Source organism: Dysidea avara, chromosome 15 (genome assembly GCF_963678975.1).
Source record: "Dysidea avara chromosome 15, odDysAvar1.4, whole genome shotgun sequence".
Classification (NCBI taxonomy): Eukaryota; Metazoa; Porifera; class Demospongiae; order Dictyoceratida; family Dysideidae; genus Dysidea; species Dysidea avara.
Window position 1 is genome coordinate 10,507,879 of NC_089286.1, and position 27,612 is coordinate 10,535,490.

At 36.4% G+C, this 27,612-nt stretch overlaps 1 protein-coding gene and 2 long non-coding RNA genes across 6 annotated transcripts; 2 read left to right on the top strand and 1 right to left on the bottom strand.

The window, feature by feature from the left end:
• The first annotated feature begins 1,051 nt into the window (after nt 1–1,051).
• Nucleotides 1,052–2,847, top strand: LOC136245854 (uncharacterized). 4 transcript variants are annotated; one of them, XR_010696163.1, is made up of 10 exons: nt 1,052–1,361; nt 1,510–1,553; nt 1,604–1,781; nt 1,836–1,871; nt 1,927–2,089; nt 2,129–2,280; nt 2,331–2,411; nt 2,463–2,549; nt 2,603–2,671; nt 2,723–2,847. It is a non-coding gene; the product is annotated as an uncharacterized lncRNA (long non-coding RNA). The 4 variants fall into 4 exon arrangements; XR_010696161.1 differs by having other exon boundaries at nt 1,068–1,361; nt 1,836–1,875; nt 2,140–2,280; XR_010696160.1 differs by having other exon boundaries at nt 1,070–1,361; nt 2,140–2,280.
• A 3,617-nt stretch (nt 2,848–6,464) lies between these two features.
• Nucleotides 6,465–8,634, top strand: LOC136246046 (uncharacterized). Its single transcript, XR_010696224.1, has 5 exons — nt 6,465–6,700; nt 6,754–6,825; nt 8,217–8,317; nt 8,371–8,439; nt 8,496–8,634. It is a non-coding gene; the product is annotated as an uncharacterized lncRNA (long non-coding RNA).
• A 2,942-nt stretch (nt 8,635–11,576) lies between these two features.
• LOC136245269 (uncharacterized) lies at nt 11,577–15,215 on the bottom strand. The gene is made up of 3 exons (XM_066036758.1): nt 13,260–15,215; nt 12,624–12,687; nt 11,577–12,148 (listed from the first exon to the last, which is right to left on the bottom strand). Exons 1-3 carry the CDS (start codon nt 15,213–15,215, stop codon nt 11,841–11,843), a joined length of 2,328 nt encoding a protein of 775 aa, XP_065892830.1. The 3' UTR covers nt 11,577–11,840.
• Nucleotides 15,216–27,612: the final 12,397 nt, after the last annotated feature.

Consider the following 27,612-nt stretch of genomic DNA (forward strand, 5'->3'; position numbering starts at 1 on the left):
GTAAACAGTGCATATATCTCATACATTGCACACCTGCAGTATCTCACCCAGAAATCATAAGATTTCTGTTATGTTTCTTCTCTTATATAGGAAACCAAGTAAGCTGTGATTGTGGGATTGAATTTTGCAAAACATTGTGATTGTGGGATGGATAGGCCTGAGTTTATTATGCTTTTAAAATTGCCTATCATCCTTTTGAGCATTGCTCCAATATTTTCCCTATTATGTCCAGTTATGCCCCAAGTATGTTCCTAGAAAATCATATCTTGACTGTTCTATTAGGGTATCTAATGTATCTGTGAACTTTCTATTAGGATACTTCAGCAAGCGGTGACTGTTCTATTAAAGTATATCGATCTTTTGCCACTTTTTCCTTCACAAGGAGCTGCAAATCAGATTTTTTTTACTGTTTTATTTCATGATTCCTTGTGTATCATGCATATTCTGACAAGTGAATGTGTTACATTATAATACTCTCAATAGTACCTTGACATATTATGTCGAATGATTAGCTAACCAACACTGTGAAAAAAGAGGAATATAATATGGTATATCTAATGGCTTAAACTATACAAATAATCTCAGTATAGCCTTGCATTATACTAACTATCTTATACTTTAGTATAAACCCCATCTTATATTATGGGAAACAGATTATACTTTAGTTTAATACACATTCTTTGTATGGCTTTGTTTACTTAACTAAATGTGATAACTTTTTAGCTTCACCATCAGATCTCATTATTGTCTCATTTTTAGCTTCACCATCTCATTAGCTATCACCATCTCATGTGACTTAAGGTTTTTTTTACTGTACCAAACAACGTCATGATGATTTTACAATAAGTAGCTACACTTCTGTTAATCACTATAGCTAGCTAACTATAGCCATAGATAATATATACCTTACCAGGTATATATTATCTATGCTATAGCTATAGCTTCAGTTTGTTGTGATAATTTCATACGCACACATTTTCATACAGCAAAGCATCTAATACCAGTAAAATTAATTATTCAATCTAAGAGCCATACAAATCTAGAGTTTCTTGCACAGTTAGCACAGCTGCAAAAGTTCGTAGTAATGCTTGTTTAAAATTGAAGGGGAGCGCATGCGTATTACTGATGCAATTAAGTCGCCATCTTTGTCGCTATTGTTGTATCAGAGGTTGTAAATGTGAGTGATACGACGGTGTATCTCGCGGAGAGAGTGTACGCGATCGGCGCCATCGTCCAATGAGCCACGATGATAGTTATGGACCACAACTGTACATCCCTCAGCCTGCTGGCTGTAGTGGTGAAGTGGCACGGCCAAGTGGACAATTCCTTCGATGGCAGCAATCAAAAACAGCTCTAGATGAGTAAGTATTAGACTAAAATGATAGCTTGTACGATAGGTTTAGCCGTATTAAATTGTTTATTGTGTATTGTATGACAATGGCCTGCAAATGATTCAACTTTGGTGTTGCTGTGTACGTATTACATGTTTTATATCCTGTTATATCTCAGCTTCTGGCGGATGACGAGTGGACACAGTTCATCAGCCATCAACGGTAAGAGTATGCATGGTCTGCTCTTACGATTTTGTATATTATCTCTTCAGAGGTACAGTTTCTTGTCGAACCTCTTAGTTCTACAGGCTGTCAGTGTATAATATCTGCAGTGTTAGTTTCCTTCAATGGCAGCTGCTTCCTTTAAAGAATCTGGTAGTGACCATATGTGGACAGTTTTGTTCTTTTTTCACGGAGTTGTTCAACGTCATCTTCTAATTAATTACAGCTGTAAGTGCATTAAGCCTGATTGTGTTTTTATTCATTTTCTTTTCAATGGGGTAGGAATTACAGACTTGGTGATTCTTATTGCTAACATCTGTAAGTAAGTACACTGAGAGTGTCCAGTATACAATTTATATTTACCTTCGTTTAGGTTTGTGGAAACTGGTCTCATTTCTTCATGTTTTTCACTACTTTTTATCAACAGCTGACGGCTGCTACCTTGTCTGTCACTGTAAATGAGTTGAGTGCTTTCAAGAACCTGTTCCGTCTTGTTTGTCCTTATTTCACTGACCATGCTCGTATTGCTAACAAAAGTAAGTTCACTGAGAGTATGCAAATTATATTATATTTAGTCTTGTTTCAGTTGTACTTAGTGATTACAAGATTCTTGGACTTGGTTATCAGTGTATCAGATGCTTCTTGTGAGCTTACGTAACACGTTAGCCCAACAAAGTCACATACTAAGTGGCTGTTTTATGTCTGGTTAGACTCACTGATAACACCGGTAAGTACACCAAATAATCCAGAATATGAATTATGTTTGCCTCCATTTAGGGTTGTGAGACCTGGTCTTATCAGACTTGTCTTAGATGTACATGGATTGTCGGTCTCAGTTTTAAAAGATTGTTACAAACTGTAAGTATAATGGTTGTTCAGTATACGCATTATATTTACCATCTTTAATAGAGTTGTGGGATCTAGCCACCATTCTACATGGTAATACTAGGTTCCAGACAAGGTCGTGGTTTTATGAGATTCTTATTGTTACAAACTGTAAGTCCAACGATTATCCAGAATACACATTATATTTACCATCTTTGTATTAGAGCTGTGGGACAGTTCTACCAGACGACTAACAGATTGTCACAGAGTTCTACATAGTGATGATAATACAGGTAATTTGTAATGGAACTTGTGAATTGTATTTACTGCCTTACCTGCTGCAGTTGGATAAAGACTGATAAACGACGAAATTGATTTGATACTGCCATGGCCAAGGAGACATTGATTTACTAGCTGTACCTATTGTGGTTTTAACATATTTACAGAATTAAATTCATTACAAATATAATTATAGAAATTATTTTATTAAGGTAGCCACAGATTATAGGAAAGTAAAAAAGTACAGTAGTATAGTAGCCAATATATGGTTGAAATAGGCTTAGTATAGTCTGATAATACACCGCAGTGTACTAGTGATTTAATCTCTAATATATGACTGTCTTAAATGTATTCAATAAGCTTGTTATAGTAAAGTCCTAATCTAATAATATATGCTGTACTATTTCATTCCAATACTAACATAATAAGACTGTTATAGACCTTATTATTCTGAGCTTTTTTCACAGTGCAATAGAACACTTGTTTGTCAAGGTCCAATCCCTTGACAAAAATTAATCTGGCTGAAATAGTGTTTTATTGGAAGAAAATCTCTTGACAACTAGTGTTACCATAGTGATACATGCCCATAGCAACAACACGGTTGCTAGGTAACTGTTGCTAAGGCAAACATCACTTTGGGACCATAGCAACAGTTGTTAAGTGTGATTGGTCTTTGCAGTGGTAATTTTTTAAATTTCTGTTGCTTAGTAACAGTTGCTATGGTTGTCAGATTATTTTTTAATTTGTAATACCATAAATTTGCTTTATTTTCATGTAAAAATTTTTTGCAATAAAAAATTTTATGTAAATAGTTTTGAATGATTTACATGAATGACTGCTCTATTAGAGTAGTTCAATCTTATGTAAAATTTTTGTGTAAGAAATTTTCATGAAATTAAAGTTTTTAGACATCAGCCTATTATGCTTTTAATTTTGCCTATTATGTTATGCTGCAGTGTAGTGTTGCTCCAGTATTAAGAAATCTGTTAGTATAGTATTGGTATTAGTATTTAACCTTGACTTTCAATGATAGTAAAGTACTCAGTATTACTTTTGGTATGTAAATTTTAAAAGTAAGTATTTTAAAGTATTTACTACCAAAACTTGATTTGTTAAAGCATAGGTTACCAAAAGTTATAGTAAGTAGTCAGTACATCACATAATTATATCTAACCAGTTATATAGTAACAATTAGTCTGAATCTGCCAGTGCAATCTACAGATTTCTTTGAATAAATATTTCTGTTTAAATTTTTGTTTCTCTTTCCACTAGTAGCATCCCACCAGTTGAAATAATGTGCTCTATAGGGGCAGTTGAGGCTGGTACTGCTAAAATATCAGGCCATTAAGGAGCTAATACTGGAAAATGCCTGTTTCTCAACCCAGTAATCTAATGGATCTATTCTATGCTCTTCAATGGTTATACTGGCATGTGATTATTTAATAACTCCCAAATTCCAAACAGTTACAATGACCTCCAACAATTCCAGATACCAAAGCGAACTAAGCAATTAATATACTCTATACTAATGACAGACCAAACAACATGAGCAAAGTAATTATTTGAGCCTAAGCACAAAGAACACTTTTAAGGCTTGCCTACTTGTGGTGGCTTTGAAAAGAAATCTTCAAAAGTTTATATGCTGTAAATAATGTAAGAACTCAGCTGAAATACTGAATAAACGAATCAATCACTTATGAAATACTAACTAAATCTTGATGAAGCAATTATAAGCAAAGAGTAAGTACTTAGTATCTAACCATCCCTTTACTAAAGTATTGAGTATCTCTTTAGTAAATCATCCAACATGTGGTATAGTATTAGTAAGTAATACTAACAGAAAAAGGACTATACTTTTCCCAAAGTAAGTATTAGTAAAAGTATATTGGAACAACACTACTGCAGTGCTAAAATTTTTGCCTATTATGCTCACAATTATTGCCACAGTTCACATGTTTTGTTACTTTCTAATGAATAATGATAAACTTTGGCTTATGAACAACTGGTTAAATGTAAAAAGTACTCATTGTGCAATAAGAATTTTGCTGCATTGGAAACTATAATAACAGTCATGTTAAATAACTACTTAATGCCATATCAGTGGCATCGACTGTTGTAAGACAACCTTTTTCAGTGGCGTGCATTTTTGCATGCAGTATGACAATTATTCTGCCTATTATGCTAGCATTATGCTTGATGTTTTCAGGCACCTATTATGCTCAAAATTAAGCCAGCATAATAGGCTGGTGCCTACAAGCTTTGCATACAAAAATTATTTTACAACAAAAAGTAAATTACGGTAGGATGGCTGGCTGTGGTATTCAGGATTAATAGTTCTTGCATTGTAAATAGGAAGGAAATAGTGCTTGGCTTTGACTCGCATTATCACTGCTTGAAGGTTCTTAGTTTTTAAGCTGTAGTTGTACCAAGTTAGCTATACTGATAGTAAAATATCAGTAACTTTAAGTATATAATATGGAACATATTGTTTTACTAAGTTTTAAACTCTCAGTAAAACATCAGTGAATGCGGGTTTACTGAAAAACTACTAAAATAACAAACAATTAACTGTTCCATATACTAGACACTCTAGTAAACTAAGAAACTTCAAGCAGTGTATTTTACTCCTTCCTGTTTACAATGCTTGCACTATTAATCCCAAACACCACAGCCACCGTCCTATTACATATACAGAGTTTTCAGCTTCTCTGGCAACCAATGCATACAACACTACAAAAATGGATCGGATTTACGTATATTTCCTTGTTTCAGGAAACTCACGGAAAGACGATCTTTCAAAGCCCTCTAACTTTCCATATATTTACATTGTACGGTAAACATATGTAAAAAATTGTTAAGTTTTTAAAATGTATGCAATGGAAGTTATTTAGCTAAGAATTTCATTACTGATGGATACTACTGAATGAGACTACAACGCGCGAGCTAGTTAGACTGCTAGACGATCGCGACAAGCAAGCTTAAGCAGCCATGCAAGGGATTACTGGTACAGGGCGCTCTGAATGGTCACTCTGAGTTAGATCTAGTCTACCTATTCGGCTATTATCACCAGGTAATCTAGTTGAAGTCGTTATCGCCATCGCAGAGTAACCTAGCCTCACCGCAAAAACTTGCAGCAGCGCATCATTGCGCTAATGTTTCTTGGAAATGTTAGTTTATTATAGTTTACGGAAGTTGTAACGAAGCTGCTGACGGTGATGTGTGATAGTTTGGCGTAGTGATGTGCGATATATCGAAAAAATATCGATTTCGCGATAATTTTGTCGATATCGTTATCGTATCGATTTTCGATACTGCTTTAGCAGATTTCGATATTTATCGAAAAGGTAATATTTTGCGAAATATCGAAGAATATTTCGATAAATCTACAGCATTTAGTGTGTGATTGCGCAATCACGCTAGAAATGAAGGTTGGTTCTGTACTATCTAGCCACTTTAAAAACTTGTCTACCAGTTTCCTAGGCTTATTATTAGTTTTATGCAATAGTTTGTGTGTAAAGTGCATTTCAAGCATATTTATAAGTATCGTCCGCCCACGCAATTACACCACCCACACAATTAAAAATTATCGAAAATCGTATCGAAATTTCGATATTTACCCCAATATCGTATCGATAACATATCGAAATAAAAATCCTGATATCGCACACTACTAGTCTGGCGTAGACCCGCGCGCGCACTACGCCAGACTAGATGTGTGATATAGCTAGAGCAGTTAACGCTCAGGCTGAACGATGAAGTGGTGTGATAGTGGCGCGCACGGATGGAGGAGAAAGATTTATTCTTGCCGACCCGAAATTCTGCCACTGCCTTCAAACTATTGTGGCGCCATTACCTTGTACCGACTCTGTTTCCCGACTTTCAGTATCGCTGTGCCGCCTTTTGACACCCAAGTACAATAGAAGCAAGTATTAATTTGCCTGTGTTTGTTATAGTTGACTTTAGTGTAGCTCACGGATCGCGAGATGAGAGTTAGCTAACCGCAGTTTAGTACTGAGCAAATCACTTTGAGGGTAATGCTTGAGGTAAGTTGTATGTATGAGATATTGCACGTACTCACTTTGCATTGATTTTGTAGGGATGGAGATATATACAAGACAAAGAATGGGCTAACCACTGGCATGCCACATGAGAACTTTTAAAGTTTCAGGTTAGTGGTTTTTTATTAATGTGATTATTGGTTGTTAGTGTTGAATGTGAGTGTCTCCTCTAAGTATTGTGTATCTATCTGATAATCCAATTCTTGATCCAAAAAATCTGTAATGACACATACCCATGGCTCAAGTGTAAACACAGGAGGTACAGGTTGTATGAGGTGCTTACCACCAACCAGAGTGTTTATAGAAATATAGTTTAGAAGTTTAGGACGCAGCATAATTGTTTGACATTTCTGATGCTAATGGTTTTGTGTAGCATTCACCATACTGTGACATTCGGCTTGATTGCTTGTAGATACAGTGATGTGAAAATAGCGGCTATCTATATTATCAGGAGCTTATGAGCCGCCGAAGGCAGCGAAGGAGCATGGAACTCGGTGCCATCACAATCCAAATTATGTCACATCATTTGAAATAAATTGGATACGACACACACGAATATTATGTAATTGGCATGCGTCAGAACGCCCCAGCTGCCGTAGCTGAGGTGGAAGTGAAGACCAGTTCGAAATGCTAGAGGGCGCCTAACCAGTGTTGGAGAGGAGTACGCTTCACCGTCGCCATGCGTCACTGCCAGTCGCCTCCCTGTGCTTCTTCTGTGACGCCTTGGTGTTCCCTCATTGTTGAAGCGTGGCACGCTTTGGCGACGTCGACAGTTCAATCATGTACTTAGGCCTCCTCGACAATGAACACCGCCCGCTATGGCTGAGCTTGGGATACTACCGCCCCTTGATATTTTCGTCACTCGCAATTCCGTATACGGCTTCCAATAACAAGATTTTAGTTTCCTTATAAGGAAACTAATTGGCAAACAATTTGGATTGTGATGGCACCCGGCAGGCAGCGTAAGTTTCATGCTCCTTCGCCGCCTTCGGTGGCTCATAAGCTCCTGATATTATAATCTAACAAAATTTTGTAAGGTGGTTTCAGAATCTGAGCTAGTTGCATACACATCATTGTTTACTAAACATCAGATAAAATTATCCTTATTGCCATTAGCCTACACAAAAATGTAGCACTACTGTGGTCCAATGTTAAAAAGGCATATAATTTAGGCTGCATTTGTGTAGTGCTACTGTATGCAGGTCTATGCTTATTTATTCATACTCACTTTATATGTTTTATTGAAATTTTCAATGCAGAGAAAATCAAAAAACTTCAGGAATTGTACGAATTAGGTAGGTTTTCATGAGACAGTTGCATTTACTAGGTCAACTATGGTAGCTAGGTAAACTCTTATTGCTACAACAATATAATATCAAAATACAAGGAGGATTCCTAGTTCATCACTTCATATAGCTATAAAATATTGTGTACTGTTGTATTGTGATGTGTTTTTTTCTATTACCAGCAGTAGTTCACATGCGTATCTTCTTTTCGATAGCATTCTCTGCATTGGACCATTCAGCATGTAATAAATTATTGTTCAGGTATTGATCGCTGCCCAGGACAAGCTGTTGTGGCATCTAGATCGACTATTTACTGGTAAGTTTCTTGAAGGATAATTTTATAGTACAGTAATATAATATTTTTGTTAGGTATGTCTATTAGAAAGATACGACTTTAAGAGGTGGAATGTTGTTTGGAGAAAGATACAATACTAACAGGTATTTAATTATACTGTACGATGTTTTGGCATTACATCTATTCTTTCCATTTACAGTGCACAGAAAACGTTTGGGCAAGGAATCTGCGATTTGTCAAGATCAACGACTTTATTGATGAAGACCAATGACAGACATTTTTATACTTTGACTGGTGTACTTTGTGTATGGATGGATGACTTTTGTTGATTTTGCATTTAAACCAACTTATACAGAATATAGGGGTGTGATGGGGGTAAAAAAATGTGACATTAATTGTGACATTTCCTTACATTTACTGTTGGGAAAAATGACCTTTCCTAGCCTTTAAGTGGTAAGGAAAGATACAAAAGACGGCTGAATCTTTTCAGGAAAGTTGTGGAAATATGATCATTCCTGACAAAAGGAAAGGTAAGGTAATATTGTGGAGATCTGACATTTCTATAGTCTCTTAAAGGTAAGGAAATCAATTCTGTTTTTGTAGTGCAAATTGTGCCTATTATGCTCAATGCTTTTGCCTACCTATTATGCTCCAAATTATGCTGGTATAATTGGTGCAGGCCTAGGGATGGAATTTAGTAACATGCATTAAGTTAGTTGTTATGTATATCCGTAATGTAGGTGTTGATTAATCAATTAAATCATGTTTTTTTATTACTGTATTAATTTTGCAATAAACTAGCTACTGTTGGTGCAGTAAAATTCCATCCCACAATCAGTCAATCACATCTTGTTTAGCAAAATTCAATCTCACAATCCAAGCTTACTTGGTTTCCTATATAAGAGAAGATACTGCAAACCCATTAGGTGTGCAATGGCTGAGTGTGTCAAAGTAGAACATACTGCAGCCTGAGGGCAAGTGCATAATATCAGACAAACAGGGCCGCCCACAGGGGGGGGGGGGGGGGCAACTGGGGCATTTTAGGGGCCCATGAAGGGCCCCCTGAATACCTGTTTAAAAGATCGATATACTCTAATAGAGCAGTCAGATCTAAATACTCTAATAGAGCAGTCACAGTATTCTTCAGAGTAGCAGTGTAGCAAGCTTATAGATAAGGAGATATGGTTGGTGATGGGTAGTTATTGTCATTGCCAGCAGGTTGTGACCTTTTTTTTTTTTTTTTTGGTCTTCACCTTACAACTTGGGTCAAGGGCCCCACTTTAACTCTTTGCCCTGGGCCCCTTAATTTCTCTGGGCGGCCCTGCAGACAAAGCATGAGTGACAGTGGAATAACTATTACATGTATTTCTCATTTGTGACCGGATCTTGGAAAACCTACCTTTTGGGCACAAGCAAACTTTTTGGGAAAACTCAATTGAAAATTTCAACATTTTTTTCAATATTAATTTTTTTTGCACATTTGGATAAAGCAACTATTAAACCTTCTTGCTGTGAAGTTTCACACCCATAGCTTCTTTTTCTTAGGAGATATGGATGATTATATCAGACCATGTAGTAATTTCACATGCGTGGGACAACAATTAACTTACAAATTAGGTGATTTGTTCAGGTGCTGGAATGGCTAAAACTTAGTCTTAGACAATAATACATGGCATTTAATTGCATAAATGTACCAAGAATACTTCATTAAACTATCAGAAATGTCTTTTAAAGTATTCTAGATAGTAATAACGGAATTATTGGTAAAAAAAGTGGTTTGTCACCATTTGTCACCCTTAATCACTCACAGAACTCAATACATTACCATAAAAGTTAGTTTGTAATGTACAGGAGAGAAAATTGGCCATATCTCAGGAATGCTTAAAGATATTAAGTTGAAATTTTGACACAAGATAGATAAGCACCCAGTACCTTATTTAAGCTATAAAACAGAAAATTTACCAATGTGCCAAAAAGGTAGGTTTTCCAAGATCAGGTCACATTTGACATTAAAACTGATTTTCCAAAATCCGGTTACATAATTATACATGTAGCTAATACTACCCATATTATTTAAACTAGGCTAGCTGTGTAAGGGCACCTGGGACCATCCTGATTATCAAGGGATCTCTAATTCTCTATATACATGCCAGCTAAGGAATACTTTGGCAAGTGTCCAGATTATATCATCTCCCAGCATCTATTTTCCCATACATTTTTACATCTAATTGAAATAGTTTTTGTAGCTGGTTGGAAAGTGTTTTGTCTAATTGATCAGTTCAGTAACTTCTTAGCATAAGCTATAAAAATATGAATTTCCATATAAGGTTCATACAAAACAACACATTGCCATTTGTAGTCCTATTGTCATGCACCAATGAATAATTTTATTCCCGTCATAAAATTGTCTGCTTGTAGCTATATCATGGTTACCCAAAGAAGCACCAAAGATTGCCAATAACTCTACCTACTATACTTTCAGAATTTCTTTACATTTAAATCTATCGATATCACAATCTTTAGTAGTGGATTATTCACACCAATGTTCTATGGACAGTAGAGAGCTAGTCCTGAAACTTTCATCATGATTGCTTAATGCATGTAGGAGATATAAAGCAATATGTGGAGTAGTACAAGCACAATAATAGGGAGATTAAAGGTTAAACAGGGATCTTCACTTTCGGTGTCCTGATTAACAGGTTCCACTGTAGTGATACAACTGTTATGCTCTGACTACCAGATAAGTACAAGTGTAGACTGAATTTTGACTGTCTTAAATTATAAAGGGTTGTGTTTAGTTTTAGCATAGGTTATATATTTTTCACCATTTACAAAGTTCAAGTGTGACATGTTTTGATATGAAAATTGTTGGTTCATCCAATAGGAGTACAACAATAAAAACTACCAATGGTTACAGGTAATCCACTACTATTATACAATATTTTATTTATGCAGTAAGAACATCAGATATTGGGATATTTCATATCGGTACAGCCCTAACCAGCAACATGTAATACTTTTTAAAGTGCCTTATGGTTAGTCCAAATAATGCAGTCCACATTTTAATTCCAAAAGGTTTTTATTTACCCTGTGTTTCACCTTGAACATAGTCATAATAGCTTTTACCATCAATATACTAACTCCTCCAATTTTTATCACAATTGATGGGTTTTAAATGTGAACACTGTAGTTGTAAAAATGGCAGATGATGTTTCCAAGACAAGCTCAAGCTACTCTGCTACATATAATTGTTCAATAGTGTTATTTCTACAAGCAAGATATGAATGTCTCTGAATAGTACTTCAGCAATACCCATGCATTGAAACATGTTGCTCTACATTATAAAACACCAATAATAACAGTTTAATTTTAATAGTATGGCTACCAAAACTAATAAAAGAAAATGTAAAAGTGCCTTACAATAATTCACGAGTACAGCAATAGCATAACAGCAAAAGGGCCGGGTCAAATATAGTGGGTAAATATTTGTGTGCACAGTTGTAGGTTAAAATAAATGTGTTCAAAGTTGCAGCTATGCAGAAGGTTAATCATCATTTCCTTGTAATATTCCTTCTTTTGTCAGTTCATCTATAATTTTTTCTGTTGTTGCAGTGAGGGACCTTATTTCTTTGAGAGCACCTATTAATCCTGACCAGGTTTTTGTAGAAATCCCTCTGTCACTGGTCAACCAATCTTCTAAGAGTGCTACACAACATTCCATAGGATCATCATGACCTTGCTTCTTTATCACTTGTTTGTACTCCAGCTCATAGTCTAAAGCATCAGCTACTCGGCTCCAGACAGCTGCTATTCTAGGAATCACTACCTTATGCAGTACCTTCATTGTAGGTCCTTATAAGATATAACAAATATACAGCTATCATAATTATGTATACCACATAGAAGATGGGCAAATGTTTCAAGATGATTAATGAAAATAAAGCTTTATAATGCAACCTTTTTTGGAAATTGGATGGTTTTATACAGATTACTCAAATAAGCATGATTGACCTCTAACTATAAATACACACAATTCGTAAGCCAGAGTAGGGATTTCTCATGTATAATCGTGTCTCTTCACTACTGCATGAGTAAATGGATTAGTACTGTTAATACATGCCACAAGTAAGTTTCTTAAAATGGTGGCTACATGACACATTATATTAATTTGAGGTGTAAAAGTAGTACTTATATTTACTGGACATAATAATAATGGCTATTAGCATTTAAGTATTGCACATGTAGTTTTTTCTTCTTACCACTATCACCTAAAGATTTTTTTGCTTAACTGTCTCATACCACATTCCAGCATATATTGCCAACTAACTTGATTTGGCTCTTGTATCTTGCTTCGGGTAGCTCTTGGGTAGTGAAGATGCGTTTAAATCAACCTGTATACAAATAAACAATTGCAGTATTACAAATAATGCACAATGTTTATTATTAGTTAACAAAAAGGGCAATTGGAACTGAACAAGGATTTTACTCTAGGGTACATTTATATGACAATTTGACCATTTCAGTTTTCTATTTCAACTGTTTCAAATTGCCTGCATACAAAATCATGTAACATGAAAGTCATGTACAGTGGAACCTCAAGTATTCAAACACCTGATAACTGATTAGTTTGTGAAACTTCATAGTTACAATTGATGAAGTCCTGACCAACATGAATAAAATTAATGAAGTTGGTACAAGTTAATTTACATCAGTCAAAAGAAAGAAGAAAGTATAATTCATCATTGTAAAGATGAGTGAAGTAAACTAATAAGTTGAAAGGATATTCATTGCTCTAATGGAACATCCAACAAACTTGCAGTCTTTAATAATAACAATACCTGCTCATGTTTGGACAGCTGAGGTCCATGAATATACAATGAGTGCAAAGCAGTATAACATATGGGAATAGGGTCAGCTCAAATGATTTGCTATGGAGACCAACACATCACATATAAACAATTACCTGTGATTGTGTTAACCAGACAGTTTGTTCTACTGTCAATTGAGATATTTCATAGTCACACTTTATCAACTTAGTTGTACTATCAAACTGTTTCGGTAACATAGCCAAGTGCTTCTCATCAGTTTCCCCACACTGACAATAAAATCCCAACAAAAGCTGTTCATTTTGTAGTTGAAGATGATCACATGCTTTGTTTAGTGCTTCAATAAGTATTGTTTGTACTTCATAATGAATAGCTGGTGAGGTGACTTTATGTCTTATTTGAACTTCAATGTATCCCACTTTGTCAAGTAGACAAACAGCATGGACCGTGTCTGTAGTGTGAAAAGTTATCAGGTTACTGTATGTGTGACGTCTTTTCTTTGTAGAGTGTAGCGGCAGTTCCCAATTCATTGGTAAGTTTTGAAATATCTCCACAATAAAGCAGCAGAAGAATCCTTGTGGTAGAGGACACTGTGAAAATTGAACCAACAGTTCACTGTACTGAAGACTGCCATAAACCTCAAGAATGTTGTGACTAGAAGTGTAAGTTGGTAACACACATGGCATAAAGTAACTATCTTCAGTGAGTGGAGCAACTATTTTTAAACAGGTTAGCAACTGAAAAAAATGTTCAGGTGGGATATCTGTATTTAGTTTTATTTGATGAATTAATGACTTTTGTAGTATACCTTCATGTTTAAATTCTTCAATGGCTTTTTTATCAAAACCAGCTCTTTTGAATGTAATCTTAGCAATACTAGTCAGTTTATCAAACAACCACTGGTGGTCAGTGATCACATACTGGGACATTCCAGGAACGTCATGATAGTAGAGTAGGATTCCCATCATGTGGAAGAACAACAAAGCACTTTGTATTTCTCTTTCATTTTTACTAAGACCTCCTTGTTGGGAGATTTCAATTACACTTTCATATAAAAAAAACTTGAGATTTTGTTCAAGGGTATTTTTTTGTATTTGTAGCAACAATATAAACCATGTAATAGGCACATCATAAATATCTCGTTTTTCTACTAGTTCATGCACACGACTACGAATCAGTTCAGCAATGGGATCTTCTTTGTCACTACCTGCTGTTGTGTTATCAACTGGAAACAATATGGAATTGTTCTCATGTTCCCATAAGAATTTCTCACACTTAAATTCATGTGCAACAATTTCTAATTTCTTTTCTATGCTTTCTTTATCTTTTTTACTAGCTTTGTCTGCATGTGTACCTACATAACACTGATATGAGTTGTTTCCTTCAATACCTTCAGTTTTGTTAGGTAGTATTGGGGGATTGATTTTAACACTGGAATCTTTCGAGGATACCATAAGAAGTTTAACAAGATCTAAGTTTGTCATACTCAAATGATAAGGATCATATGACTGCTCCCCATCCTCACTATGAACAACCAATACTGGCTCATCCAGACTCTTTGCTCCTCCTTTCATATTGAGGATAATGAAAGTAAGAGCAACTGAACTCTTGATAGCTGGAAAAAGACTGATAAACTCCGGCTGACCACCAGTGTCCAACAGGTTGATCATGTTCCACACTTCTCCTAGTAATGGTGTGCCACGAGAAGTAAGAGATGCTGCAATATCATTTTCCACTGCAACCTTTGGCTTTGACTTTAACTTAAATAATCGCAATCCCATTTGGGTTTCAGATGAAGAAGACATCTTTTCAATGGATGACAAATAACTGTTAAGTTGCGCCAGCATTGTGTCATGGTTCATCTCAATCCACTGAGATTCCTTTCCTGATCCAAGTACACCAGCTTGTTTTACACTAATAATGTTTTCTGATGTTGCCACTCCTGTGCTATTGTGATATGGCACAAATTTCTTTTTATAAAGCAAGTTAAGAAAGTTTGTTTTTCCAGCTCCAGCTGATCCAGTGAAACTAATAGTTGTGTATGATAATCTTAAAGTTAAACCACTAGATTTTGCTTCTTGAATTCTATCCATTATTTCTTGTTCCACTGTTAAAATAAATATGTATTAGCTACCATACACAAACAGGAAAAGATATAGCAAATAGAATCATCAAATATCAAGACTGGGTTTGAACATGACACAAAACACATTCAATAATTGGCTGGCTACAATGAAAACTAAACCAGAGTCCAGCATATTTTTTGAAAGCTTTGCGCTTACTTAGTTAGAGCACAAATTATTTTGTCAAAATCTTCATTGGATCAGAGACGTGTCTTTTCTGTAGAATGTCTGTGTCATAGACAATTCTGGGGAGAGTGGGAAGGGTACTGGCCTTTCCAAACTGTCATGAAGTTTATGTGATATTTCAGGTCAAGAAACCCCAACCCTACTAATAGTACTATACTGTACTAGATGATTTATGAATTTCAGATACTATAGTGAGTACTTAGCACATTACTAAGAACTCCATCTTTCAATTTCCTCAGCTTCTTTGCTCTCAGCATAAACCCACCATTGAGTTTTCCATATTAAAGCTGTTTGTCATAATTCTTACATCATTATCCACTTAATAGCCCAATTAAATACACTTTGCAGTTTTCCACATGTACGGGTGATTTTACCAAATGGCACATATTAGCTATAGCATGCTTTGCCTTATGTATACTAGGGGGGCAAAAAATTGTAAATTTAAACAAGTAGAATAGGGATCGAAGTTGTGATTCTGTAAAAAAAAACTGCGTAAAAAAGAAGCAATAGGGATGGTGATTCACAATACTGCTTAATACATCAATACAAGCCAAGCAGCTTGATTTGTGTGCATTGAATTTAAGATTCCTATCTCAACTGTTAAAATAAAAAGCCAAAATAGGAATCTTAAATTCAATGTACACAAATCAAGCTGCTTGGCTTGTATTGATGTATTAAGCAGTATTGTGAATCACCATCCCTATTACTTCTTGTTTACACATTTTTTTCAGAATCACAACTTCAATCCTTATTCTACTTGTTTAAATTTACAATTTTTTGCCCCCTAGTTTCTGAAATTTTTTCATGTTCATGCACATGGACAACACAATTTTATGGCTGGTGTGCACTGATGCAGTAATATAGTATTGAAGTAATATAGTATATGAAGGCTTGCTCCATGATGCTCAAGCATCTGTCTACTAGCTACAAGTAGAGTGTGTACTCATGATCAGTCTTATGGAATAGCTATAGACTCTGAAATGGCATGATCATGCAACAGGCTGTATGTTAAATACTTTGATCCATAACAATAAAGGCATTGATGGCATTGAAAGTATATACCGTATAGTAAAAAAACTTTGACGATAAAAAAGTGTGATGAAACCCCTCTGTTGAAAAAATTGGCGGAAAAAACTTTGATGATTGAAATAATATTCGCCAAAGTTTTTACTGTACGGTATGTAAGGATATTACGACAAGGTGTCAGCTCATCAGTAAAGTAGTGTAGTAAGTGTATAGGTAGCTAGCATTGTTGTAGTAGCAGTACTTTTGTAGCTACTGATCTAACAACGTGCTAGCTAAGGTGTGCTTTGCTATCTCCTGCGATGCTGAGAGTGACCGTATTTACTTTCTCAGTGAACTCTAGTAGCAGAGATTATCACATATATTTACGTATTTGGCCAAATCCATTGTGAGATGATGAACTAGCTGACGTGCGAACGGGAAGCCAGTTGGAAATGCTATCCCAAGGAGTGCTTACAACTGTGGGACAAGATCTCCAAAGTCAGCTCGATCTTTATTGCTTGGTGGTACGAGCTGACCTTCATCTCAAGTTCTAGTTACTCAATGTGCTCGTGTGATCATCTAAAATAATTGGTGAAATTTTTTTTGCCGAATTGAATGCTATTCGCCAAAATTTTTTACTATACGGTAGCTGGAAAACCCTACCAATCTGTAAAAAGTAATAAATATCTGTAGCTACTATTTAGTCTTCTCTCATGCAGATCCTTAAGGCAAGTGCTCTCAATATTTCGATCATGTACGAAGGAGACACGCCCTTTTTTTAATTCTGTTTTTTATGATGGGAGTTTTTTTTTGTTTAATATAAAAGATGATCAAGACACACGGTAGTGTGTCGTGTGGCCCAGGAAGCCGGCGCACTACACCGTGAGTATATTGACACGAAGAACGAAAAAACAATTTTCGCACCTCTGTAGCTCTGTGCTGCCTTGATTAAACAAAAGGATTTTTGCTGTGGACACACCCTTCAACTTCAGTACTCCACATACCAAATTTGAGCGAAATCGCTTCAGGCGTTCCCGAGATATGCGACTTCACAAATCGGCTTAGTTTCTTCATTTTTTTTCTTATTTTTTTCTCGTACACTTACAAAAACTGCTATAAAACGCGAACACCCTATCCGATTGCTTTAACATTTGGCACAGAGAAGGGGAGTATAAAGGCGCATCTTGGTACGGAATACAATAAACAGGCAAAGAGTTATGAGCGATTATTCACGAAAAATAACACCAATATGTTGTCACTCCTACAGGGTAAACCGCGTATGGGAAGAACCTGAAAATCGGTAGGTAAATAGGTTAACTATTGAACCTCAAACCTTTTGTGATTTGAAAGAAATCAAGCTAAGATACAACGAAAAAACCAACAGTGTGTAACAATCATGAAATCGAGATTAGCTAATAAAAAATGACTACTTGCCACGCCTACCAGATAAGCCGCTTGGAGTAATGCTTTGAAAATCGCTGTACAGACGGAGTAATCATCTTAGAAAGGCTCTTCAATGGTGTAGAAGAATCAGATTTAAAGCCACGGAGTTATAACACGAAATCCAAAAAAAAAAATAAATAAATAAATAAATAAAAAATTTGCGGTTCGCGTGTGGATGATTCCTTTTCGCTCCGTACGTCCTCTTCATTTGGGGCTTGTTTTAGACTTCAAGTGTCTGCTATTGCTCCCACTGGATATTGACAAGGTCTCCCGCGTAGTGAGTACGCATTTCCTGAAGTGGAGTATCCTGAAGCAACCCCTGAAGCGACCCAGTTGTGGTACCGTGGCTGTGCTTCTTCCTTAACGGTACACTTAACAGGCCAGTCGGTTTTATCCATTTAATTGCAGTCAACTTTGACGCATTTTTTATTTTTCATTGGCAGGTGGGCTTTAATTAGAGTTTTCTAGTCTTAATACACTGAAATGGCTGATAATGCTGGAAGCAAGAAGAGAAAAGCTGGACTTGATGATTCACCAGATAAGTGCCACTATGTGTTAAATAAGCAATTAGATGTATGTGGGAAATGTAATAAGAAATGTGAGGAAGATGACGATGCCATACAATGTGATTTATGTCGCATGTGGGTACATGCTAATTGTGATAATGTTTCTCAAGAACAGTACAAAGCAATTAACACTATCTGAAATCAACAACTGTGTGTACTACTGCAATATTAATGATTGTCTAACTCGTCTCAAAAGTATCATTAATGATTGGATGATCCACCAGGCTGGGCTACCCCAACCAGATCTAACTGTCTCAACCTTATCAGCAGATCTTGAGCAACTGGCTTCAGCACACTGCAAAATCGAAAAGGCTGTGTCCGATTTGTCTAATAAAATAGAAACCTTGCAGTTGCAGGAGACAAAGCTGGTTGACCAAATCCAAACAACTTCAAATGCCCTTGATAGACATACAGCCAATCCTACTCAACAAGTGCCTGATCGCAAATCCAATGTTGTTTTGTATGGTATCGATGAATGCTCTTCAAGAACATCTAGACACGAAAGACAACAGAATGATGTTAAAGCCGTTTTAGAGACCCTTAGTAGTATAAAGGTTCAGATAAACCCTGATCACATAATCGACTGCTTTCGTCTTGGGAAATTCAAACAGAATCAATCTAGGCCACGGCCCATCTTAACTAAACTCCAACGTACCATGGACGTAAATACAATTTTAGCAAACAAAAGTTCCTTACCTTCCCCATTGATTATCAAACCTGATATGTCACCACAAGAAAGAGCAATAGAGTCAGTTTTACTAAAGGAAAGGTGGTCCCTAATCAAGGCTGGTCATAACCGTAAACAAATCAAACTTAGCAACAATCGTATTTTTGTCAACAACCAACTTCATGGAGAGGTTATTAATGCAGTTTTTAAATACTCTTCATCTACAGCTTCGAATTCGTCAGCTCAACCAATGGACATAACACACACGAAACAACCGCGCTCACAGGAGCAGTCTTCCTGATGACTGCTCAGCTACAAGTAGTTACAATGCTTTAAATTTCCAAAATCCCAATCATACTAAACTAAAAATCTTGAGTCTAAATTGTTGTAGTTTACGCAGTTCCGGAAAAAGAGCTCATTTCCAAGCCTTAATTGATGAACACAACCCTCACATTATTTGTGGCTGTGAATCACATCTTGATAGTTCTTATTACAATGCTGAAATTTTTCCTCCTACATATACTGTATTAAGAAAGGATCGAGTAGAGGGTGCTGGAGGTGTATTCTTATGCATTAAGGAAGGCCTAGATGTATCTGAAGAACCTGATTTGGATGTAAATGCTGAAATCATTTGGGCAAAAGTGACTCCTTCTAAAAGGGCCCCCATTTATGTTTGCTCATTTTATCGTCCACCAGACCTATCCATTGACCCCATACTGCAATTGGGATTATTTTTGAACACTCTTACACGTAGGTTTACTGAACTACCTAATATAATAGTAATGGGTGATTTCAACCTTCCAGGTATTAATTGGTTAGATGGAAGTGGTCAGGTTATCTCTAATCCTAGCTATGGAGTAGAACTAAATAATGTATTTCTTGATCAACTTAATGATATTGGCCTTAATCAATTTGTCAATACTCCGACTAGAAACAACAACATACTTGATCTTGTACTTTCTACATCATCTACCATATTGGACTTAACTACTGCACCAGGAATGTCGGATCATGAGGCCGTTGTCTTCCATCATAATATAGATAACACAAATATTAATACTAAATCTGAACACAAAGTTGCTTTATACCACCGAGCCAATCTTGAGAATATTAAAAGAGACCTACTTGAATTTCAAACTTATTTTCTTGGGAATGATCCTTACTGTAAAACTGTCGAACAAAACTGGACTGATCTAAAAGGTGTAATCAATGACAGTGTTGCAAAGCACGTGCCATACAAAACTATACGTTCCAACTCCAAATTACCATGGATAAACAGAGAAATAAAGAGGGATATGAAGAGACGCAAACAATTATACAACATAGCTAAGAGAACCAAATCTAGTAATGACTGGAATGCCTATCGCAAGATTAAAAACTCTATAAATAGCAAGATTAAAGTAGCACACAATAATTATTTTAATAGAATGTTTGACAACTCATTTAATGGAAATCGTAGACAATTTTGGAAGTATATTAGAGCAAAACGTAAGGACTACCATAATATCTCCACCCTAATTGTAGATGGTGAATCTATCTCAGATACAAAGAGTAAAGCCAATGCATTAAACAACTATTTTGAGTCAGTCTTCACTAAAGAAAACTTATCTAATATCCCTTCCATGAATGGTTGCAACAACCCTGTGAATGCTCTGCCTACTATGCCAAGTATTACATTTTCAGTGGCTGGTATCCAACATCAATTATCCCTATTAGATACCAACAAAGCCAGTGGGCCAGACAACATTCATCCATATATCTTGAAGAATTGTGCAAACGAAATATCTCCTATACTGCAAGTTATATTCACTCAATCACTAGACACAGGTATACTACCTTCCGATTGGCTCATGGCCAATGTATGTCCAGTTTTTAAGAAAGGAAACCGTACTAGTACCGCAAACTACTGACCAATATCATTGACTTCTGTATGCTCCAAAACTATGGAACATATTATATATCATTCCGTAATGAATCATTTAAACTCTAATAGCATTCTCATTGATACCCAGCATGGCTTTAGATCCCAGCACTCTTGTGTTACCCAACTTATTTCACTGATAGAAGACTTGTCACATGCTCTAGACCAACAGAAACAAACCGATGTCATTCTCCTTGACTTTGCTAAAGCGTTTGATAGTGTCCCACATCAAAGACTATTAGTTAAATTAAGACACTATGGTATCAACGATCACATCTGTCAGTGGGTCAATACTTGGCTGACCAGAAGGTCACAGCAAGTAGCTTTGGACGGTACTTTTTCTGACTCGATAGCTGTTCACTCAGGAGTCCCTCAAGGGACGGTCCTCGGCCCTTTGATGTTTCTTCTATACATTAATGACATAACAGAACATGTAAATTCGCCACTACGGTTATTTGCTGATGACTGTTTACTTTACAGAATTATCACCACCAAGGAGGATGCCATTCAACTTCAGCATGATCTTGATCAACTACACGAATGGGCAACTAAGTGGCAATTAAGATTCAATGTAACCAAATGTACTATTATGCGGTTTACCAGATCATTATCACCAATCATTTTCAACTACAAGCTAAACAATCACAACTTGGGTATGTCAAACCAACACTCCTACCTTGGTGTTATATTGGACAACAAACTATCATGGTCTCCACATATTAGTAATATAGCTGCTAAGGCCAATAGAACATTAAACTTTTTGAAACGCAATCTGAGTTGCTGCTCATCTAACATCAAAGCAACAGCCTACCTTACGATAGTACGACCGTCAATGGAATACGCTGCAGTCATCTGGGACCCATACCACCATAACAATATTCAACAGCTAGAGAAAGTACAGCGTAGGGCAGCTAGATGGGTCCTAAATGATTTCAATCGATTCAGCTCAGTCACAGCTATGTTACAGCATCTTTCTTGGCCAAGCCTTCAGCTGAGACGTAAAATATCCAGATTACAAGCACTTTTTAAAATTATACATCAAGATTATTCACTGTCAATTCCTCTTCATTTTATTTCAATGACAAGATCCACCAGACTATATCACCCACATCGTTTTATTCTACCAAATTCATCTACCCATTCGTACCAACAGAGCTTTTTCTCCAGATCAATTAAGGATTGGAACAACTTACCATCTTCCATCATTGAGAGCAACAATATTGACTCTTTTTCAGCGGAACTGCAAACATTGTATGGAACTCTATAACTGTAATCTTTGTAACTACGTAGCTAAATTCATTTTATGATTGCTTTTTTTTCCTGAGCATATCAGCTGTGCTGTCTGCTCAGTAACAATAATAATAATAATAATAATAATCCAACTTGGTGTAGCAAGTGTGAGATCGAGATACTCTAATAGAGCAGTCACCCTGAAAAGAATTCAAGAGATCAGCTAGAAACAAGTAACCTGTATAGAGATCAGCTACAAACAAATCACTCTGTAGAGAGTTCAACTACAAACAATTCACCCTGTAGAGAGATCAGCTAGAAGAAATCACCTTGTAGAGTGTTCAGTTACAAAGAAACCACCATGGAGAGTTCTGTAATAAATATATGTATTACATATATAATTTGTACATTTACTGATAAAATCAGAAATATTTAAAGTATTTAACATTTGAATCATCTTTTCTTCTTCCTGTGGTAAAGAAAAAAAGATAGGTTAAAAAAGCCTCAAAGCTGGCCTATTTGGGGTATACAAATACAAAAAGTGAAATCTAATCCAAAATAGCCAAGCTGTAAAAAAAGTAGTCTTGGCACAAAATTCACCTGAATTGTCGTTATTAAAATTTTTACCATTAACCTACCATCACAGCCATTTCTTGGCCACCACCTTGGATTTCACACCTTTTTTCACCATAGCCTTATACTGTTTTCTTACGCAAATTCTTTCCCCCATAGCCTTAGAGCTGCCCTTAATTTTCAATTGTGTACAAAGGGGACACACCCCTTTTAGATTCGAAGGGTTACACTATTTCTGATAGCTTGTTACATCGATTCTTGACTGATAAATGGCTATAGCAGCCCTTAGGAAGGTGCCCGGAATGCGGTTTCAGTGATGGGCTATGGGCCACACCCCCTTCACTGACGCAAGTTGAAGAACTCTAAAACATTCAGAAACAAATTTCAGTGAGTAGCATTTATGTGTAATGTTTAGTTTAATACATCTTGATGTGTTTTAGTCCCATGCGTTGCTTCAAATGACATTTCTTAAACTGCTGTACTTTTGCTTTTATGGCTTCGTGAGTGAATAGCATCTCAAAGTCATGACTCTTGCTCTATATCTCGCAATCACCTTAGAAAGCAAAGATTTTAATATCACACAGACCTGGGTAGGAATGATTTTAAAATACACCATACATTTTTAGTGCTGATATCTACTTCCTGTGGGCTGTAGACGCGTGAAATAAGAATAAGAAGATAGAGATTTGGGACGATTTTGTAAATTTTTAAAAACTCCCAAAACCACTTCCCTTGTGTTTTATACTTCCAGGTCAGTCTTCACAACACTAGAGGAAGGTCTGGAAGGTTTTTGAAATATATCCAAAGCCTGGATGGCTGCTTTTGGCGTGTGTTCTATTAGAGAGTTTTTGAAAAATTTTGCCCCGATCCCTATTATGAACCACTATCATGGTTCATGATACACTGCTTTGCCTCAATCACTTTCTCACACAACAAATATTGACCAGAAATCAGACTTACAATACCTTCATGGGCACATGGCAGTATTGGTTAGGTACAATCAAGCCCAAAAGTTTCAATACAACCCAAAATGCTTCCAATAAGTTGCTATATATGAAATTTCAATGGGTAATGCATCAAAGGCTTCTTGTGCTATGATGGAAAAATCATCCATTGATTACAGAGGCACTTCTATTACTGTTCTGTGTTTGTCACACTGCATAGCGGGCATAACATAGCTGAAAACAAAGTATAGTGTTGCACCGATATGGGAATTTGCCGATATCCTGATAACCGCACACTAAATCAAACCAATAATTTAAACTGATCCGATATAATCCCACATTGTTATCTAGAAAAATAATCTTGTATACACACAGATACACATACTAAGTTACAAGGAATAGTATTATTGATTATTGTCAGTCATTGGTAAATTTTTATGCATTATTTAAATTCATATGTTTACCTAACCAAGCAGAAGTTGCTCTGTATAAATAATAACTCCTCAGAAAGGTGAGGTAGTAACCTATTTCTCTTCTCATCATATAGGTCACCAGCAGCTGAAAATAATTGTTCAGATGGGACTGAAGTGGCTGGAGCACTCAAGAAATGCCTGGCCAGAATTGATAGTGTAGGAAATTCCTTATTGTGCTGTCCCCATCAATTGTATGGGTCCCCAGTCTTGTAATTAATTAGTGAATCATTAAGGTATTTGTCAAGTTCACTGGCTGTACTGGAATTTGGGTTTTGATCACTGGAGTCAGCTATAATTTCTGTGAAAACATCTAACAGTACAGGGTTATTCAAAGGGCACATCCTTTTGGGGGCAGCAGACTCTTGTGGCTCTGCTTTAGTGGCAACCTTCATCAATTCATCTAACAACAATTCCTTTACAGTAGCCTTTATAATATTCCCGTCCAAAAAATCTATCCTTAAACCTAGGATCAAGTGTTGTCAGTGCAAGCTCCTTCCTACCTTCAACTCCAGTAAAACGTGTCCTAAGAGAATGAAGAATTTGTGACTTCATGGTGCATATCCCACTGTCATCCTCATTCTTTTCTAAAGTTCTAATTAATACATGAATGTAAGGTATCACAATTGAGTCTTGTAGAAATAGAGTGGGTTATTTCTTCAGTGGGACTTAGTATGTCAACACATTTTATCACTAATCCTAACTGGTAAGTAGACAGCTGCTGAATATTGTCATTTTTAGCACAGCAAGCAGCTATAGCCATTTTTTGTTCTAGGACTGATTGGAACATATACAGCGTGGAATTCCACCTGGTACTTATTTATGTCTTGTTTCAACTTGTGCTGTGGCAAGTTGTACTGTAGTCTGGTTCCTTATGGATTTGATTCTGACATGGCAGATTAAAGCAACAAATTTGGTTCAGTGATTCCTTACAATCCTTAGGGTCTATAAAGTGATTTCAGAAGGGGTGCAACCATGAACTCCCCTGCACCCTTTTGTACGACAGCTAATTTTGACAACCCATGAAATTAAAACCCACTACATTTTCTATACTGTAAAGCCTTTTTCTCAAACACATTCCCAAGGTTAATAGTTACTATTAGTGAGAGAGTAGTCCATAAAACATACCATAATAAAATATTATGACTGTGTATCAAAGATACACAGCTTAAACAAAACTAAGTTTAGCAAAAAATTTAAATCACTAAAATTTAAACACGGCTATGAAGGATTGGATATTTTACAATTGTTACTTATTTTCTATCAAAACCATGTCCATGTTTGCACATACTGACTAAGTACTGTGCACAGAACACCTGGTTACCAGATACTTCACACTTGCTGGTGTTGCAAATAGGCTCAACCTTATAGCCAGAATTAACAAGGCTTCAAGTTGACTTTGATCACCTCTTGGAGAGTGGTGGAAAGAAAAAATCTTCAGCTTTAATCATTGCCAGATTATATTACCTATCTGTTTAATGCTGTCTTTTTTCTATATGCATATCTCTATGTACAGTAGCTGATCATAGTCAGTGCTAAACTCAAGGAAAGTTTTCTATTGGCACTATAACTATACATTCAGGAAATACCAATTCCGTATACGTAGGTTTAATGGTTGCTTATTATATTTTCAGATCATAGTGCGCTCCTTAATGAAGAGTGTTCCATGCCAATATTTGATAATAGCAATACTTTTTAGCCCAGCATACAGAAACTGCTAGAGAACGAGCAATTATCATTGTCACCAATATAATTATACCAGCTGCAGGTTATACTGCTCTGGAGGGATTATTGAAATCTGAGAATCTGAGTGGACTTAAAACCATTGGTTTAAAGTTACAATTGAACATGACAATGGTCTCTTACCTTTATCTGATTTTGCCATCTCTTTGGAATTTGAATAACAGAACAGCAATTAGGAAATAGAATTGTACAAATTTAACTATGTAGTGTAATTCTGGCTATATGTACGGTTGAACCTGTTTACAACCTATATCCAGTAATGCACAGTACAGTACAATACTGACTATGTTCTGAGCACAGTACATAGTCAGTGTACTACAAACACGGGCATAGTTTTTGATAGAAAATGTATAACAATCTGATACTATGAATACCTTAATAAAAAGCTGTGCTTAAATTGTAGCGATTTAAATTTTTGCTAAATGTACAATTTTGTTTTAAGCTGTGTATCTTTGATACAGAGTCATAATATTTTATTATATAATAGTTAGACGTCAAGAACCAGGGTTCTACGGGATTTAGAAAACTCGAAGGCCCTGGGCTGTAGCGCCCTCGCTGCGCTCGGGCACTACTAAGGGCCTGAGGGGTTTCTAAATCCCGTAGAACCCAGTGGTTCTTGACGTCTAACTTATTTAGACTACAACTCGTTATTGTACCTTGAGTTGGCAGCTGCTTGTAAATGGGAAATGTATGGCTAATTACTAGAAACAAGCCCTCTACACCTCCCTACATGGCAGGACCTCAGCGTGGCTGTTGCTACCCGTTTAAACGCCCATGCGTTGCCAATGTTACAGGCGCGTGCTATGTATCGAAGTACTGGACTCAGCGACCGGACTACAACTCATTGTTGCTGTTGTTGTGCCCCGACAGCTGCTTGTAAGCAAGTAATGTAGTGTTGATTAGTACAAACAAGCCCATTACACCTCCCTCTAATTCAGTACGGCTGTTACTAGCCATTTAAACGCCCTTGCGTTGCCAATGTTACAGGCGCGTAATTATCGTGTTTCGTATCGCCTCAGAGCGTGGTCTCTATTGGACATGACCGTGGCTCTACAAGATTTAGAGACCACGTTTTCAGCCAATCAAATTTCAGTACCAAACTTGTTGTAGTCTAAGGCATGTTACGGACCACTCTCTCACTAATAGTAACTATTAACCTTGGGAATGTGTTTGAGAAGAGGGCTATTCAGCATTGAAAATGTAGTGGGTTCTAATTTTGTGGGTTGTCAAAATTAACTGTCATACAAAGGGGTCCAGGGGGAGTTCATAGTGACATCCCTTCTGAAATCATTTATACATCCTAAGGAATCACTGAACCAAATTTGGTGCTTTAATCTGATTTTGACTAAATTTTGCCATAACAGACCCTACTATTGAGGTTCTCTTGGATTCTTGTGAGGTTATGTGATGCAGTAGACAAGTGTATTTTCTGTCGGTTGAATGTAATACAGAAAATAAGCTCCCGCATGAATACTATATGGTTGTCACGTGAGTCTCTCTCACGTGACAGTAGGTATAAAAGGTAAGGTAAAGTGTTACAATTCATTCTACGCCACGTGTTTGTATGAGTAGGCTATGAGTGCATTAATGCGTCTTCTACAGCAAGTTAGACTACGAGT

Bases quoted from the DNA above. Each gene is read 5' to 3' on its own strand.
- LOC136245269 (XM_066036758.1), bottom strand. From the start codon at position 15,215: ATGGATAGAATTCAAGAAGCAAAATCTAGTGGTTTAACTTTAAGATTA. The intron at 12,688-13,259 runs GTAATTGTTTAT...ATTTGTATACAG, and splicing joins TCTGGTTAACACAATCACAG to GTTGATTTAAACGCATCTTC. The intron at 12,149-12,623 runs GTTAGTTGGCAA...ATATCTTATAAG, and splicing joins AGATACAAGAGCCAAATCAA to GACCTACAATGAAGGTACTG.